This window comes from Tinamus guttatus, unplaced genomic scaffold (genome assembly GCF_059628265.1).
Source record: "Tinamus guttatus ecotype Peru unplaced genomic scaffold, ASM5962826v1 Tinamus_guttatus_pri_ptg000247l, whole genome shotgun sequence".
In the NCBI taxonomy this organism is placed as follows: domain Eukaryota; kingdom Metazoa; phylum Chordata; class Aves; order Tinamiformes; family Tinamidae; genus Tinamus; species Tinamus guttatus.
Genome location: NW_028288781.1, coordinates 6,260,607 through 6,279,377, shown reverse-complemented (window position 1 = coordinate 6,279,377; position 18,771 = coordinate 6,260,607). Strand labels below are relative to the sequence as shown.

The 18,771-nt window shown below is 40.5% G+C and overlaps 1 protein-coding gene across 1 annotated transcript in view; it reads left to right on the top strand.

The window, feature by feature from the left end:
• Nucleotides 1-18,771, top strand: part of SH3D19 (SH3 domain containing 19) — a 72,081-nt gene that overhangs the window by 13,605 nt on the left and 39,705 nt on the right. The window contains exon 2 of the mRNA XM_088526591.1: nucleotides 3,918-3,957. Within this exon, the coding sequence (XP_088382717.1) occupies nucleotides 3,918-3,957 (40 nt within the window). The remainder of the gene's footprint in view (nucleotides 1-3,917; nucleotides 3,958-18,771) is intronic.

Here is an 18,771-nt window from a genome sequence, read left to right as displayed (position 1 = left end):
TGAACACTGAAAAAAAGGAAGAATATGTCCATGCTATTGATAAACTATATGCAGCACAATTTTATTAAAACACCCCACTAGATTCACAGAGCAGTGGTGGTATGAACAACACGTCTCTATGTTATGTTGTTTCTTGTGATTATTCTGCAGTATTTGAAATGTGGTGCCTGTCATCTTGACCTCATTCAGAAGTTTTCAGCTTCTTCTACCTTACCTGCTCCACACGCCAGGTTCTTAACTTTTTTAGGCTATGTCTGGCCACAGCATGCTGAATAAGTGTAATATAGTTATCCTATGATGGTTGCTGGTCATATTCGTATAAGGCAGCAAAGACTTTGTAAAGAATAGATGCTCGTATCAAGTGGGGAAAATCTCTTTAAGTCTGAACTATGGGTGCTAGGATGGTCAAGTCTAACAGACCGAGGGATTGCAAACAGTGTCTCTAGGGACAGACTTTTAATTTGATGCTAGACCTCTCTCTTGCAATGGACCATAAATTGGGTGAGAAGATAGTGTAGTTCTGTTTGTGACTTTAGACTCTTGTGCTATAAATTCCAACATTCCAACATGGACTCATTTATGTCCATAGTTTTAAAATATCAGTATCTGTGATTGTAATCAGGGTATAGGAGGCATGTGTGTGCTATCAGTCACTTCCCGACTATTGAAAGAGCAGCACATTATACAGTGTGCACCAACCTTCTGGATGTGCCAGTATGGTTTTCTGCAGCTTTGTATGAACTTGTTCTGCAGAAAGCGCTAACTGGCTGTGTGGCTTTTGGGATAGAGGACCAGCAGAAAGAACTTTTCTCTGGCTGTGGAAGAACCATCTTAGTCGTTTGTGTCTCTGCTCTTCAGATATGCCTGAACTTGCTGGCAATCCTGCAGCAGCAAAATTGAAGGTGTGACGGCGCTGCACCACCACCACTTGTCCATAACAGAGAATAGATCTGTGCTGCTAGCACAAAGCCCAGGCTACACACGGTTTTTACATAACTGTCAGGTTGGGGTAAGGATGATTTTAAAAAATTTCTATTAACCAAAATAAATTTACAGTCAAAAGGAACCAGTCTTCTATCATGTGAGTATTAACAGTTCTGGATTTTCTGGTTTATGTGGCTGTAAGTGCTTACACAGTAATTGTATTACTTTAGCAACATAAAGATAATGAAAATTGTGCAAGTTTCTTATCTGTGGAAACTTGTTTCTGGAAGGTAATATCTGTCAAGGAGACTAAATTTTGCTTGTAAAGCTCTGTGTCTGCGCATGTTCTGCTTCGTTCCTTGTGCATTGTAGTCCGGTGCACATTGAATGCTTGCTCTAATCTGATCTGTGGGTTTGGCTTCCAGAGTTTAGAACTGCAGGCTGTGCAGCATCATGCTAGAAGGGTCTTAAAACAAATATATTTTAGAGTGGAAGAAAATCTGTACTGGAAGGTTTAAATTTCAGATCTTTGGCTCTCTACTGCCTTCTCATTTATTTCTGTAGTAAAAAATGCATAAAGATCTATCAGTTTTTGATGTGACATATATAGGGTAAAAGAGAGTGAGCTGTGGGGCTCAATCTAGTGACTCAACTTATTCAAGTCAAGGATTTACCTACAAAATGCAGGAACGCAGCTTGGTATTCGCATGCATGCATGCACACACTTAGGTACATGTGCGTACTATGTATGTGTGTGTACATATATGCAATGTGTATTTTGAGATCTATCTGTTTCTCCTGTGTACCCATATTCTAGGGGAGTGTGGTATATTCTGGGGTTGTGTGGTGTGTGATGTTACTTGAATTGATGCTTGTATGTATTGCCATAACGGCAGCCAGAATGTCAAAATTGAAGCTCTGAACTTAAAAATTCAAATCTTCTGAGTCTTTCATTATGCTTGATAATAAATCAAATTTAGAAGATGAAATCTATAATCACCTTCAATTTGCGCAGTGTTATTTTCTGCTTAAAAATGCTAATTGCCTGCTAGTAGTATTCCATTTCCCTTTGTTCTTTTTAATAAGATCAGTGTGTGTGGGAATGATGTGCTTTCGCTAAATTTAGCAGTAAATAAAACGTGTAAAAACAACCGTAATGTTTCCTGTTTCAGCAGCTCGGAAAATGAAAGGGAGCAGGGAATTGCGTTGATTTCCTGGCTGCCCAGGTTCTAGTGGCAGGATGGGGCTGCAGCAGGATAGGGCTGCAGGGGAGAGCTGCGAGATGCAGCATTTACATGTTCTGCGAGTCCTTTTCCTCCTTTTTACTGGCACATTCACACGAACGTTTTAGAAGTGGGAAGGTCTTGTTCAAGAGCTGTTAGATCATGGCTGCGTAAAAGACTGGGGAACATTGATAATATGCAACAGATGGCAATCACATTTAATAGGAAGTCCTGCCTGGTTTTCAGTGCTCACAGGTAAGGGGCTTACGTGAGCAAGTGGTAAGGATGGAGAGAGGAGCTCTTTCCATGTGGGTTTGCACAACTGCTGTTGTAACGCTGATGTGGGCTTGTTTACTATATGCTGCTTCTAGCTAAAAGGGGAGTGCAGGGCATGATGAAACAGATGGCTGTAAGTCAGAAACGTAGCAAATTATGTATTGTGTGGCTCTAACAGCTCTGTAGGAGCACCTGTGGACAGAAAGAGCATTAAATATTTCTTTGAGCGCTATTGACATACAGTAATTCTTTACCATCTCAATCAAAATGTAATCAAATGCAAACACATAGGACTAGAGAAGAAAGTGTTTCTCCTATAAATGAGTCAAACCATTCAAACAAATGTGTGCTTTTAAGAGAAGTAATTAAAGTTCAAATTCAGAGCTACAAGGTTGAAAGTACAGTCTGTGAATATGAAACGTCTTCCTATGAAGACTTTTCAGTATAGCCAAGTTTTTCATTAAACTGTTTACTGACACAGGAAAAACAACTTCCTCTGTAAAAGACACACAGAGGGGATGAAAAGCGAAATTAGTATGATTAGTGGAGATTTTCTATAGCTGTAAGAACATCCTTCTAATTGCACAATGGATCTTTTTATTCTAAATGATTGTAAAAGCCCTTTAATTTTAGTGTACATGTGTTTCAGAAGCACACAAAGACAAACTGGTAAGAGACAAACTGGACCTTTTTATATTAACCAATAGTGTGTCAATTCTGATAACAACATAATGGTTATTTTATATTGCTCGTATGATAAATCTTACCTCTTTTACTTAACTGGGATAACTGTTTCATACTTTTGCATGTCAGAACTTTCAAAAGCCAAAAAAGCTTACAAAATATATCTAGGCTTGGCATTAGGAACTATTGAATTATTCAGGGAAATAAAAAAAGTTTACCTGAGCTCCTTTGATTGTACCTTGCAGATTTTACTGGTCAGTCCTATTAGTGCAAATAAGCTACTTGAAATACTCACTGAATAAATAAAACTCCTTCTGAAAACAGGAAAAGATTTTCTACCTAAAACACCCAGGCCTCAAAGAGTTAACAGTGGGGCTGCACCGAATTCAGTGTATTTGCAGATGTTGCTGTGACCAACTGCTGATTTTTCTCCCATCCTGTCGGGGAACTCTGCCAGCCATGATTCATGGAATGATTTTTTTGCGCTGAGTAATCTGTGGTTTTTCTTTTTTCCTTTTCCCTCTGCTTTAGTTTTACCCTAAAGTCCTATTCATTTCAGCTAAAGGGAGGGGAAGCTTCCAAAGCATTAATATAAAACATTAAATGCACCGTGTTTTCAGAAGAGGAATTTTAACAAATGTTTAACCTCCAGTAATTTTACTTTGTCCTGAGCAGACAAGCAGAGGTTTACAACAGAATCAGCTTTTATTTTTGCTAGTCATGTGTTTTGACAATTCTTTATGGCTTCTGTATTAGTCTTGCTAAAGAACATCTAAGTTCTGTGCTGATATTATGCCTCCTTTCTCGCAGATCGCTCTGAAAGAAATAAGCCAGACTGCCGCTCTTCAGGGTAAGACCTGTATTCCTGTATTATTTATTCTTCCCCTCCTTTTTTTTTTTTCTTTTGATGGAATGAATTAGGAAATAAAGCAGAAAAATAAAAATGCCGTTCTACTACTACTGTTTTGGTACCTGTATGAAAGTGCCCAAAATACTTTTGTGTCAAAGTTAATTTGTTATTACAAAGAGTTAACAGATTTTACTACAATGTAATTGTGTGCACTTAAAAAACAGAAAGCTTGCCTGTGTAGCAAACTGTTATTTGATAAATAGGGATTTAAGACAAGAAGCCCTCATGGCTTTTGCTTCTACATACTTTGGAGCATCTGCTCCTGTACCAGGGAAAATAATTCTTGATTTGGCCAGGATTAGCTACACCTGATTATTTATTTCATTAACTCTGATCTTATCATCCCTGAAGTCTCAATGTTGGGAAAAGCAAACAAAAGAGGGTTAAACAAAACAAAGACCCAAACGTTTTATGTTGATTCAGAATTTCCACCAGCAATTTCTACAGACCTCCAAAACTATTGATTTGCAAGGCCACAGGAACCATTATAATTCTGAATGGTAATTCTTTTTCTCGTCTCTTCATCACCTTTTTTTTTTTGTGTGTGTGTGTTATTTCTAAACTTGTCCACTCCTTTTTCCAGGAAAGAATAGTGTTTCTTCCATATCCTGTGGTGGGTAGTGGGACTTCAATGAGTTAAAGTTAGAGTTCTCCAGCTCCAGCTGCTTCCCTCACTTTTTGGGAAAAGCCTTTCCAAAGGGCTCCTGCGGTGCCCAGCCTCCTGATGTGACATGTGGCTCTTTAATTTTATTTTACAGTCTGATTTTTTTGTTGTTGCTGTTGTTACCATTTTATAGTACACTGGGATAGATCTCAGCCGGAAGAGCAGAGGGAGTTGTAGCCTTCTCATAGCACATCTGATGATCTCTATCTCCCACATGATGCGATGGGCGAGAGGATGTTGGTCTCTTCCCTCCCATATCCCCAGCAGCACTGGAGCTGCGTCCAGCTGTGTGTTCAAGTTGCAGTGGAATTTTGCCTTTTCCAATTGCTATATCCACTTAAAGCACCAGTAACTATATGTCCTTTTGCAACTTAAAAATACTTAATGTTTTGCTTAAAATTGTGTGGTTATAGTTTACGTGTTTCAACTTTTATTAGAGCAGGTTGTATTATTGTAAAGTCAAAGAAATCTAAATCATTATCAAATGGAAATCTTTTTTTTTTTTTTTTTCAGGATGTACATTTTAATGTTGAAATAGTTTTGTTATCTCCACACTTCTGGCTTGTTGTTCCCACCAGTATATTTTGGCTCGCTGTGTGTTTTTTAAGTTTTCATTTGGAACCAAAACCAAAGTAAAATTTTAAAATTGGCATTTCAATGGTGGACTAGCTCTTAAAGTAAAATGAAGTAAAATGCTACTATAATTTGTTGGGATTAAAAATTCTGAGTTCTCGCAGGGAATGTAAAAAAAATGAACATCTTAGAGTGAGGAAAGTGGCCTTTGATTCAACAGCCTTTCATTCCTGTCAGTAGTGTATGTGTTTTCTGACAGTATCTATCCATCTTCTGTCCCCTTCTCAATCTCACTAGCTATTGTGTCACGTTAGCTCTGCTTTCCAGGTTGAACTATGAGTAGGAGAAGACACCGTTAAAAGGACAGTGTGAGTTTGTGCGTGCCTTGCTGCTCCTTCTAGGCACAGCTGTTTGCCTTGGTCAATGACGTACTCTGCTCATTGATACAGCCGCGCTCCAGGGTTCATCTCTCATTGTAGATGGAAGCATAAGCCTGAGGAGGCAAATTGCTGGGTGAGATTCTTATCCCACTCTGGCCCCAGATGTGAGTCTGGGAAAATATAATCTAAAACATGATATAAAGTGAAACAAATTGATGCTGCATGTCAAGGTACTTGAACTCGAGGTATGATAACAAGACTTTCTTAGAATTAGTATGAAATAGTTAAGTAGAACATGAGGTTGCGAGCTGACCGTAATACAATGAGCCTTAAGAAAGGCAGATATGCTAAGATCAATCAATGTGAGTAGATCTTTTCAAGCAAAAGCCAGAGAGGTAGCAATTTAATTGATTAAAAAACTGTGTTGGAACCTTGTCCAGAAGTCTGTGTGATTCTACTCATAAATGTGGAATAGGAAGAGTCAAAAGAAGCCCAGTCATCTTCCCCAAATCTCCCAAGGCTAAGATCCAGAACATGATCAGCTTAATTAAAAAACTAAAAAGAAAGGAAAAAAATATGACAATATTGCTTGTGACTGTAGAGGGCTAAAGTTTATGTCCTTTCAATCACTATGCTCTTAGTTCCTGTGTCTATGCATTTCTATATCAGCTTCTGCTTGAATGCTTATAGTATGTATAGTAATTTATGAGGATTTTCTGTATGGTAGCCAGTATGATCAGCTTTGCCTTTCCAAAGGTGGAATGTAGGAGTCCTTTATTAACCCCACAGATCTGTGCTAGTTCCTCAGCCTGCGAGCTAGGGGTTCCTGACCAAAACCTTCCACAAAGTGCTGTTATCATTTTTTTTAAACAGCTTGTGTTGTTTCCTCATCAGAAATAACTCTGTAGCTAACTTTCTCTACCACATAACAGATATTTGTTTTAGGTAAATTAAAACCCAGGTTGCTGTGTTGCAATTTGGCATTTATAAATGTAGGAGAGAGTGACAAAAGAACCAGTCAAAATCAATCTTTTTGATTCAAACACTAGGCAACTTGCATTCTGAGATACCTCAAGCATCCAGGTACTTAGTTTTCTATTCCTCTCAATCAAAAACCCAGTGTTATCCATTGACAATGTCTGCATTACCTTGTCAATGCAGCTGTACCGTCTAAAGGAATATTTCAAATTTTCCTTTTCCATCCCATGTTACAGGTTGTTTTATGGATCTGAAGTTTGAGGTCTTGCTGATCCATCCTTCCTCCACAGGAAGGAGAAGCAATGCATGTGTGACAAAAAGCAAGCATGAAAGCCTTAAATAGGATGCAGTGTTACATTTAGAAGAAGGAATGACGTTGGGGGATGACCTTTGTTTTACTGTTGCATTCTTAGTGCTTATATTTAGCCCTTAGGATTTTTAAGACTAGAGTGCAGCAGATTAGTCTTAAGTGTACATTTAGGGTGTGGAAAAGAAAAAGATCCTGCTTTTGTATACTCCAAGTAGGTCATCAGAAATTGATGTAATTAAAAAATATCTTTGCAAAGATCTAGACCCAAGCCCTGAGGGTGCAGTTTCACAATTGCTTTGAGCTGAGTGAAGCCTGAGCTGCTTCTCCAGAAGGAGCGACCTCATTCCCTCCAGTGCTCATGTGCTTGGTTGGATCAGAAGGCTGATCTCCAAGGGGAAAAAAAAAACCACAGCTGTCTTCATTCTGCAGATGAAGCACTCTTGAGCAGAGGGAGACAGAGGGATTTGCTCCAAGTCGGACAACAAATGAGTGGTAGAACTGGAAGTAGAGGCTTGGGACACTGTTTTTAGTGTCTGAAAAGTAGGTTCACTGGATCCTACTTGGTTCACGATCCTCATGGTTCAAAATTAATTTTTTTTTTTGTTTTCAGTGCTGAAATTTGGGTTCAGTCACTCAGAATACAGTGTAATCGTACTGCTTAAATGTGAATGTGAGCTGGTGTAAACTAAGACTAGACTATGCTCATGTTGTTTTGTTTATCTGGGGCTTCTGGTAAACAGCACATGCTATGAGTGCCAGAGCTCTGCCTCTTTAAAGCAGAGTGAGCTGGAGCAATTTTGTGCAGTATGTTTTTTTGGCAGCTTTCTTGCCACAATAAATCACTGTGTTTAATATATTCTTTGCAACATTAATTTTCCATGTTCAGTTTCTAAAGGAGGAAAAAAAAAACATCCCACAGAGCAGAGGAATTAATGGCAAATCAGTTTGACTTAAGTGTTGGCAATTAGGGAGCTTGTGTGTGTCTGGAGCCTGTTGCTCTGTGTGTTTGGTATTAATACCACCAATTCTTCACTGCACTGTCAGGGATTTATGTCTGTTCACCTTGCAGAGAGTGCTGGAGGTTACTGCAAAGGGAGCATCTTGGCCCCTGTTCCAGACTCCTCATTCTCGAACACAGAGGAGGGGTTGTTTTAATGAAAACACTGTGTTCCTGGATTCTGGGAGGGGAATTTGGAAGGTCTGGCTGCTTTGATGCCCTGAACAACTGCTTTCATTGTCAGGGCTGCTCACCAGGGCCTTCTGGCATGTTCAAGCATCCTCTGAGGCAGAGGATAGTCCGGGAAGAGAGGGTGTGTGGGAGCCGGCAGCCACGCAGCAGTAGGAGGCACAAGAGGTGGACATCTCCCTGAGGTGCTCCTAGAGACATGGGCTTGAAAGAGATGGGGAGCTAGTCCGAAGGATGAAAGAGATTACAGAGGCAAACAAGCGAATGAGGTGGGAATCAAAAATGCTGATTTATAATGGAAAATAATGCTGGGAATGAGATGGTTTTGCAGGCATAAGGAAGAAAGGGTTCACCCTTCTCTGCAGAAGAAAGGGTTCACCCGTGTCTGCCTTGAAAGAACTCCCACGTTCCTTTGGGGGTCCTGTGTTCACAAGCAAGACGTCACTGTCTCACCACATCTTTGAAGAGAATCCACCCAAGAACAAGGGTGATCTGCGCGTCAGCCAGGAGAGATGTCTGGGGCATAAACAACCATGACAGACGTTAGGTCTAGAAAGGAAAATTTCAGGAAATGCACAGTTTCACATTGCAGATAGTCTAATGGCTGGACATTCCTTTCAAAGGTCATTTCAGGAAGATTTTACTTTTTCCCTATAAAACAATAACAGTTCTTCTAAAAACAGCCAGATGGCTTTGTTTTTCCACCCTGCAAAAAGTAAGTAAGCTCTGAGGTTGTTAAAAGCTGTGAGGAGACCAAATGGGCCAAATTAATCAGACATGGGTATAATTTAGTCCTTGTATTATTATTCATTCTTTCCAAAGACACTTCTATGATAAATAGCACATGAAGTTCATCTAGTGGATGGAAAAGAGAGCCGGAAGAGAATTCTTTCCAAAGGTGTCTGCAATGCTCTCAGAAAAAACAGTAATACTTGTGGCTGGAGGAGGAGCTGGCAAGTGAAGTCAGTGGGATAGTTTTGGGCCTGACGAGGCAGACCGAGGGAGTTGTGAACTGCCAGCTCTGGAGAGGACATAGCACAGGGTCTTTCTGAAACAATCCCGTGCTGGTCTTTCAAGTGCTAAAGCTGATATTTGAGCTTTGGTTTATTTCCCTGAGGATTTGTGTAGGTTTCTGTTTAAACTCAGGTTAGTATCTATGTTTTCCTTCATTTCTGGTATTTGAGTGGGAGAGTACAAAATTTGGCACTAAATAGTGTTGGTTTGCATGGTCTCTTATGCCGATGTGCTCAAGAGGGAAGAGATTGTGGTTTGTGGGTTTTTGTTTTTGTTTCCCTTTTTGGTCCCTTTTGTGTGCTACTTAGTTACTTTGTCATTTTATGGTAGGTTATTCTTTGTCCTCTGTAGAGCATCCTAGTCTTGGTGATCAGTTACCTTGAATAGCATCTGAATTTGGCAGATTGAATAGTTAAGTGATTGATTGAATACTCTTTCAAAGCATGTTGCAGTTGCATTCTGACTATATCATGGGGAGAAAAAATCCTAGGAAGGGCTGTCACAGGGGTGTTTTTTTCCTTATTATTGTATTTTGATCTGTTGCTTGCCATATTGATTACACACTTTGCTTTGATCTTGTCATTTGTGAGATAGATTACATTTTGCCAGCAGTTATCTCTTTGCAGAGGTACGACCTTCAATGTAATATGGCTACAGGTTGAATTTAGACTGTGTTTACACAAGGGCTTTATCTAAGATTAGGCCATTTCTGGCAAACCACAGGCTCTGCTGAGCCTGGGGCAAGTGTTTGGTGTATACAAGGATGAACTGCTTTTGCATTTGATCCCAACTGCTTCTGTTTATGTGCTTTCAGGAGGAGAGTTAAGATTCGTTGGTGCAAAAAGGAATATTGCCTCTTCCGTGGAGGCTATGTGGTCACAGATCCCTTGATATGGAGGACTGAAAATAGGAGCAGGACCCAAATGTGGCAAGTAAAGTCTTACACACAGTTGTGTCTTGGCTTGCCAGCCTTGTTACAAGACATTTGCCATCTGACCTGGGTCTAGTGGGCACTCCCAGGCTTCTCAGGCCTGAGAGAGTTTAGATCAAACTGCCTTGAGAGTACTTCGCGTGCTGGACTTGACTTGTGTAACATGAAATCGGGCCAGTATGGATGAAAGGAAGTTTGAATGGTTGTAGAGTAACTGCAGAAATTCCGAGGAAATAGTCAGAATCCTGAAAGATAAAAATATATTTAAACTATCTGAAGACTGATACTTTTTAAAATCACAAGAAGTATGCAAATTCTCATAATTTTTAATGACTAATTATAGTTCTAATGGATTTCATGATTTCATGACTTTTAAACAAAAACACAACTATTTTGCCCAATTTCTTTTTCCTTTAATGTTCTTTTACCTAGACACTAAAACAACTTGAGCGAGTGTAACTACTACATAGGTGACCTCTGAGATTCAGAGGATACAGGTACACAGTACTTATTATAAAAGTAAGATTTAATGTTTGCAAATTTAGTTGTGAATGGTAAACTGAAAACATTAAACTTTTCCCAAAAATCAGTTTTTGGAAAAATGCTCTCATGTCTTTAAGCAGATACTACAGTAACTTTGACAGGATTATTTTCCTAAAATATACAAAACAGTAACTGAAAAGAACAAACTGCCTTTTTTTTTTTTTCAGATGACAGTGGTAGTGCTTCTGCATTGTGTTTTTAAGGTCTTACTGAAGAGAGAAAGCAAACTGCAGAGCTTGTAGTACTGTACCTGTTATTAGCATATACAGAGGCTGGAGCATGAAGCTAGTGTGCTGTTTTGTTCTTTAACAAGTTATTTTAAGCTATGTTTTTTTTTTTTACTTTAACAACAGTTTCTGTTTAATTTTGTAAAATTAACATCCTGGAAATGAGATTGGACTATTTTGCCTTGCTCCATTACTGTTACTTTTAGTTGTTGCTTTGTTTCTTGCAGTTGTTTAGAGGAGCTTCACTGAGTACTGTGTAAACTCTGAAATGAACAAAGGAAGATAAAGCTAAAAATCTACTGGCTGTGCTGAGAGCAGGAATTTGCTCAATGGCCCGGTGCGGGAGAGAATGACAGTGCCTAAAGACATTTCTTTTTTTAGCTAATGAAATGTAATATGAATAAAAGATGGGGACAGGGTAAGCTGCAGGGTAGTTAGTTCCTATTTATTCTTGCTTCTGTTAGTTTACATGGGTTATGTACACGGTCGTTCGTTAGTCCTTCACAGAGTAAAGACTTAATTCCCTGCCTAGAGGACTGGAGAATCCCATGATCAGCTTAGCAATTGGTCATCACTAAGCACAGCAAAGCAGACTGGGTCAGGAGACAAGGGAAGCTGCAGGGTAGGTGTGTGATCTGGTACAGGAGCTCATCGCTCATTGAATGCTTTTCTGGCAACAATGTCCTTTCCACAGTTGTTTGTTCTGTTCTGAGTGCTATGCCATTAATCAGAGAAGGCAACTTTCCGATTTTCCAGCTGTTTCTGGAAAACAACCGCTGAGAAATTGGGCATTTTGGATATAACCAACCCATATTTCTGCGAGAAAATTAGTTAAAGAGAAGATTGTGATCCTTAAAAATCCAAATCTAATTAAAATGTTCCAACCACAAGTACTTTTGGTGGCTGTTGTTGAAACTCTCTTCTTGATATACAGTATAATTTCTAGCTCCAGCACAAGTGCATGAGTGATTTCAAGTCATATTAAGCAATGTTTTCGCTTTGAAAAAATGCTTGGTGGAAGCAAATAGTTTTGTTTTTACTATTATAATTTTTCTATTCCATATAGAGTATACTTTCTTATCCCCAACACATCAGCTTTTAGTCTTAATACAATCCTAATAGAAACAATTCTGGCAGTCTTTTATGACTGGAACACTTCAGGAAGCTCTCCTCCTCCAGAACAGAGTTTGTTTTGGAGAACTGCTTTTGAGACCATTGTGTCATTTTTGTTAGCGTGTTTCTGTTGGGTCTTCTAAAGCAGTAAGCACATGAGTAACTAAATGAATGCAGTGCTTCTGGCAGGTGCAGGTTTGCAGGCTAGGGAGGAAGGGTACAGCCTGGTGCAATGAGTGCAGGAACGACAGCTGCAGTACAGGTTTTCCCACCATTGCCTCCCTCCCTAGATGTGCTTCATGGTACTGCTTAGTCCAACACCCTCCTTCTCAGATGCCAGCAAGGAAAGGGGCTCTTCTGAATGAGCGTTGCCCACTGTGAAAGAACTTCCAGTGCTTTCTTTTGGCAACAGAATTTAATTTTTATGCAGGACAGATCTAAATTGACAATAAAGTTCTCTGTATTACCTTTAGTTACTGTTCCCACACTGTCTTTTGTGAATTTTTTTAATGTCTTCCATTGCATTGTTTGAATGAAGAAAATGTACTCCTTAAGGACAAAACTGCGTTATTGCGGGTGTTAAAGCCAGGCATTTGCCTAGTGTAATATGGATCTACCCAGACAGCGATGTGGAAAGTAAAAATCAGTAATATTTGTCGAGGGGGGTTGAATATAAATGGGCAAAACTATATCTGCATTTTTTAAAAATGATATTTTTCCAAATGTCTTTAAAAAATAAACACGTAAAATTTCATCTTTTTTTTTTTTTTTAGAACAAGTGAAATAATTGGAAAAAATGGACAAACTTTTAGACTGGCAACCTTCTTCCAGCCTGAGAGGTAGCCAAGGGTGTAAAAAGGGCATTTTGGAGCAGAAAAAGAAGGTCCATCTAATCCAGTATGCTTATTGGGTCTTTGTTTATGCACAAAGTGAAGGCCCGAGGACTAATGTAAGAACAGAACACACATACTGGGAGGTGCTCATACATCCTCTAAGCATCAAGCCTTCTGTGGCTCAGGGACTTCTGGAGAGAGGTGATGCTTTGTATTTAACAGCCCTCATGGGTTCACTCTACTTTTAAGCCCATGTAAGTTCTTAGCATTCATGGTGTTTTGCAGCAAGGAGTGCCACAGCTTAGCTGTGTGTTGCATGCAGGAAAAGCTCTTTGGACTTGGCATCTGTTAGTTTTATATAACACTTTGCATGTTCTTATGCCATAGGCTCTGTTCCCTGTAGCTTCATTGCTTTTTGAGAAAATTAAAATGCAGTTGTTCTGGGTTTAACCGGACTGTGTTGATCTAATAGGCAGCCTTAAAGAAAAGGTGCCTATTGCTGTTTGGGGCCCAGAAGGATGTTAGCAAGGGGAGAGGGAGGTAAGGCTGACTGGCATGAGAAATAGTACAGGAACAATTTACTGCCTGTGGAGTTCAGGGCATTGCTGAGAATAGAGGTTAGGGAAATTAGCATGTTATTGAGATGAGTGTCTCATTTAAATCCAGAGTCTTTAACCTCCACTGGATATAATTTTATTTTCTAGGCCTTTGTAAAGATTTGGGATGGAGCTTCATTACTTCAATGTCAGGGATGAATGGCTGTTAGGAGAGGAGGGTTACCCCTGTAATAGTGCTTCTGTCCTTTCCATCCCCTGCGTGAGCTGGTTCTCCGACTTGGTGGCTTTGAATTTCCTCTGCCTAAATTAATGTGCTGGTATTGGCTGCACCAAACCAAGTGCAGGACTGAGCACTACATGTCTTAGTGATGCTTATAGGCTAAGGAGGGGCATTGATTACCGTGGCTGAGAGATCTTTGACAAGATATTTCTTATGGTTGCTACCCTGGAAAGGTCTGATTCAATCTGTCCTACAAGATGTTTGCTTCTGAAGCTAAATTTAGTTGAGTAGGGAAAGGTGATGATAGTGATTATTTCTTCCAAGGTATAATCACCCAATAGAGGCTGCAGTATTTATTCATTCAGCATGTAATTTGAGGTGCCTGATGTTATGAGGCAGCCAGGATTTATGATAGAGGGTGAAGGGGGTTCTATTCTTCTTGTAGTGTGTTTGTGTGGTGCCTTTGCTCAAATACGAAATCTGTTTCATTGCAGACGTGTCCTCACTTGGTTAGGGCCTTCTTTTGGTTACTGCAGTAGGTTCCCTGAGTGCTCTTAAAGCAAATGCCGTGCTGTTCCCCCTGGGGTACTGCAGTGTGCATGGGGGTTTTGTAGTTGCAGTGTGTTTTTAATAGTCTGATTAACTTTGGTGGTTGATGATTCTGGTTTACCCTTGGAGAGAATTTGAGTGTCTGAACACTTGGCTATTTTTTCTCATCTTGGGCTGGTAAAGATTATTACCTTTTTCTATAAACTTTAACTTGCCTGCATCTTTACACGATCCTGATTGTAAGACCATTTTTACTTTGAAAAATAAGCCTTATCTTTTTGGTAGTGATTGGCCATGGTCTCAGAGTTGCTGAATCTCTGTCAATGAGCAGTAAGCACAGAGCAGTAAGCTCAAACTGCAGATTTCAAGGTTATATTTCAACTTGGCTATAAGCGCTGCAGACCTACAGATGTATAAGTGTGTCTTTGCTTGCAAAGTGTAAATTCCCGAGGAATCATTTTCTGCATTTTCTGACCAAAAGCTCTGTCAGTATCTGTGGTGGAGGAAAAAAAGGAAACATTTTCAGTTTTTCGGCAAAAGGCACAGGGAAGAGCATGCAGGCAAATGTGTTGGTTCTCTGACTGAGCTGCAGAGAGGGCACTTTCTGGAAAGACAGGTCTGGTGGCGGGGCGGTTACAGACTCCGCTGCGCCTCTCCTGCGCGGCACGCGGGCTGGAGCGGCCGCTGGCCGCTGTTAAAAGTTCACGGTCCCGATGTCTCCCAGGGTGTAACTGCGTGAGTCAGCAGTACGTTGGAATGAGATGTGGTCACGCATCAAGATAGTTTTACTTTCATGACACTTTAACATGGCAGGCTTGAAAATGAACATTGCTGCTTGTTCATTATTTTTTAAAGTGGTGAGTTAATAAAAGTGGTGAGTTAAAGTTCACTGTATTACCTATTGCGTTAATGTGCGTGTTTTATAGAAGGCCTGGCCCTTCCTCATAAGTGTTTTTACTGTCAGCAGATGCCAGCTATTAAAGCAATGAGCAAATTCCTTTTGTTTCCTCAATCAGTTAAAGCTTAAACTCCAACAAACTTCACATTGCTTATATGACTCAGATGGTCTATAAAGAAGTTGAATTTGGTTAAAGGTGCCTTAAACTCCAGTGAGATGGAATCTGTAGTGCTCAACATTTGCTGATGTACTATAAAATTCTCAAAAGTGCTTAGCAGATTTTTTTGGCAGCTAAAATTCTGCCATCGTGGGATGCTTCTTTGTAATCCCACTTCTGTAGTTGTGATTGAACTTTACATGTTGGATGCTTCTCAAGCTGCTGTTTTTTATATTCAGAACGGCAATTTTGTGCTGTTAACCTCTTGTAACTCTCCTTTGGTAGTTAGATTCAGCCACCTGCTGAAGGCCTTAAGACTCCTCATGATGCCGCTGGAACTGCTTGCTCATACGTTCCACTAGTTCCTCCCTGAAGAACACATGCTAGTTCAGGCAAATTGACCCATAAGTCACAGAGATATTTCTTGGTCAGGAAATTTATAGATCTAGGCAAAACAAGAAACACTAAAACTTGCTACCTCAAGTTTCAGCACCGCTCTGAAGTCAGTGATCTTTTCAGCATCCAAGCATTCTCCTTGGGGTTTTACCCCTCCAGCTCGGGCATTTTCTGCCCTCTGCGGTTCTGACTCTTGCTCCTTAGTCCCTGCTTGTTCTTCTTTGAAAGCAAGCTGTGTTTTAATTCCTAAATTTCTCAGATTCTTTCTTTTCAAAAGCTGCAGAAATATACGCATTCTTTGTCTATCTTATAGTGATTTCTCTCTCCAGTTTCTTTTTTTATATTCTGGTGCTAACTGTTTTTAACAGGGGCTGAAGATATGCAGTGTTACAAGGTGAAGTGTTACCTGCGTTTTCAATAATCATTATTAATGCTTCTAGTCAGATGAATGGACTTACATACTGTGTTCCCTCTTAGAAAACTTATATATATGTTAGCCATTATAGCCATATATAAAGATAGCCATAAGACTAATCTATAGTTTCATGCTCTATGAAGTACACAAACTATTTGAGGAAAACCTAATATCTCAACAGGCCTCTAACTATTTTTAAATGTGGATATTTTGAGTCCAGTAGATCCAGACCTACAGGTTTTCTTTATGCCCTTGTCCTCTTCATCTTTTATGATTCAGAAAAGATATTATTCATCTGTGATGTTAATTACAAAGAGACAGGTTCTCATTCAGGCACCAGATATTATTTTGGTGTGCAGGGATGTGCATCGCGAGCAGAATATCCTATCGCGAGCAGAATATCCTGTCAGTGGCAGTAGAGGGGCTTTGATTTACTGACTACAAATTTAGCTCCTGCAAATAATTGAACCAAAGAACCATTCTGCTGAATGAAAGAAGCAAAGTCCATTTTGTATTGTTTAAATATAGAAGTAGTGCACTGTCATCCTTCTCCATTTGCAAATGCTGCTCTATGTAGGCTTTAATCGTAAAGGATTTTTGTGTTTTAAAAAAAAAACAAAAAAAACGCTGTGCAGTTTCTAGCCAAGTTCTCTAATTCTGAAGAATTTGTTCTTCCCTTTGAATATTGTGCTGGGGCCAAATATCCTGGCACTGTCACCAAAGAAATTCCATGTTCATTGTATTTATATTTACTGTACTGCATTACTGTTATTTCGTAGTGACTCTATGCTTAAAATTAGAGGTGCCTTCTACTGTTAGATATGTATACCATATATAAAATATATGGTATATATATAAATATATAAAATTGTCTCTAAAGCATCGCAGTACTGTTTCTTCCACAAGGCATGTTTTCAGGGGTGTCACGCAGGCAGCATAGGGGAGCATCTTCTTAGCTGCTGTGGAAGAGCCAAACTCTTCAGTGGGCAGAGACCTCCATTCTGCTAGTGCATGTTTTACTGGGAGCTGAAATCAACAGAGACCCAGTGAATCATAGAATCATAGAATCATAGAATGCTTAGGGTTGGAAGGGACCTCTAGAGGTCATCTAGTCCAACCCCCCTGCACACGCAGGGACACCTAGAGCACGTGGCACAGGACTGCGTCCAAACGGGTTTTGAAGATCTCCAGAGAAGGAGACTCCACAACCTCTCTGGGCAGCCTGTTCCAGTGCTCTGTCACCCTCACTGTTAAGAAATTTTTCCTTAAGTTCCTATGGAATTTTTGATGTTTCAGTTTCCGGCCATTTCCTCTAGTCCTATCAGTGGCCACCACTGAAAAGAGACCATCCCCGTCCTCTGCACTCCCTCCCTTGAGGTATTTATATACACTGATTAGATCCCCTCTCAGCCTTCTCTTCTCCAGGCTGAACAGGCCCAGCTCCCTCAGCCTCTCCTCATAGGGCAGATGTTCCAGGCCCCTGATCATCCTTGTGGCCCTGTGCTGGACTCTCTCCAGCAGCTCCACATCCCTCTTGTCCTGTGGAGCCCAGAACTGGACACAATACTCCAGATGTGGCCTCATCAGGGCTGAGTAGACTGTGAATAACTTGAGCCATGTTCTGAGGAGTTGCCCTTCAGGGATGGACAGGTTCATATAGTCATCTTTGGGAACAAGGTGTAGTTCAGCTCAGAGAGTCCTCCGAAAAACAAAAGGTGAGTGAAAAGAGGAATTCTTTATAGGGTGCCTATAGTTTTGCATCAGGAATGAGTTCATTCAGGATACCCATGAACTAAGTCATTTGTAGATTTACAAAGAAATTTTAGTTCTTTCAGCTTTATGTTTTTAAGTTTGACAGCATTAAATGTGAAAGCTGTTACAACTTGATAACTTGTAGTTTGCTGCAAAAATTGCAGTGTGGATGGTTATTTTCTGTTACCATGATTGTCTTGGACTTGTCGCCTATGATCTGCCTTAAAATCAAAGGCTCACTTACCCAATATGACAGTGACAAACAAATTAATATGTAAAAAGTGGCTGAAGAAATAGCTGGAGAGTCATTTCTGAAGGGGTTTCCCTGTGCTGATTATTGTGAGCCATTTTAATTAGTGGAACAGCTGTATTTTAGCTGCTTCTTAACTGCCTCCCTGCTTGTTCAGGCGGTGGGAAGTCACAGTTGTGGCACTGGTGATGTGCGAGTAGGCAGCTTCAGCATAGTGATGAGGCTGGAATTGCCACCGGACTTAATTAGTAGCTCAGGATTGCTTGCTTTTGGGGCTGGACCCCAGGGAGAAGCAAAATTAAAGCAGGGTGAATCTGGTTTCCTAGATAACCGGGTCTGCGCTACTGCGATTTCCGAGGTGCCCGGATCTATTGGCCTTTTGTGCAGGCAGGGCCGTGACAGCACCCGCTGTTCGGCCGGCAGCGTGAGGGTGCGTCTTAACGCTGCAGAGGTGCCAGGCTGCTGCCTGCGGCTTTTCCTGGTGCTTGTCTGCTCTCTCAGGGAGCCGGGCTAGGCAACCAACAGCAGAAAGAACTGCAGCAGCAAAGGGTCAAAGAACAGCCAGCCTGAGGCACAGCCACGATTTGGTGATTTGTAGCCAGATTAACTTTATATCAGAAGAAAGCCACAGGCTGAAAGTTTGTCCTTTTGAGTGGAGATGGTGTTGCTTCTCTGGCTGCCTGTTCCTGCTGCCTCTCTCATGTCACCCTTGTGCTCATGTGGCTCTGCAGCTGCCTAGACCAGCCTGCCTGTCTGGCTGAAAATGAATTGAGGTATTTGGGGACAGGTTGTTTCTTATTATCAAAAT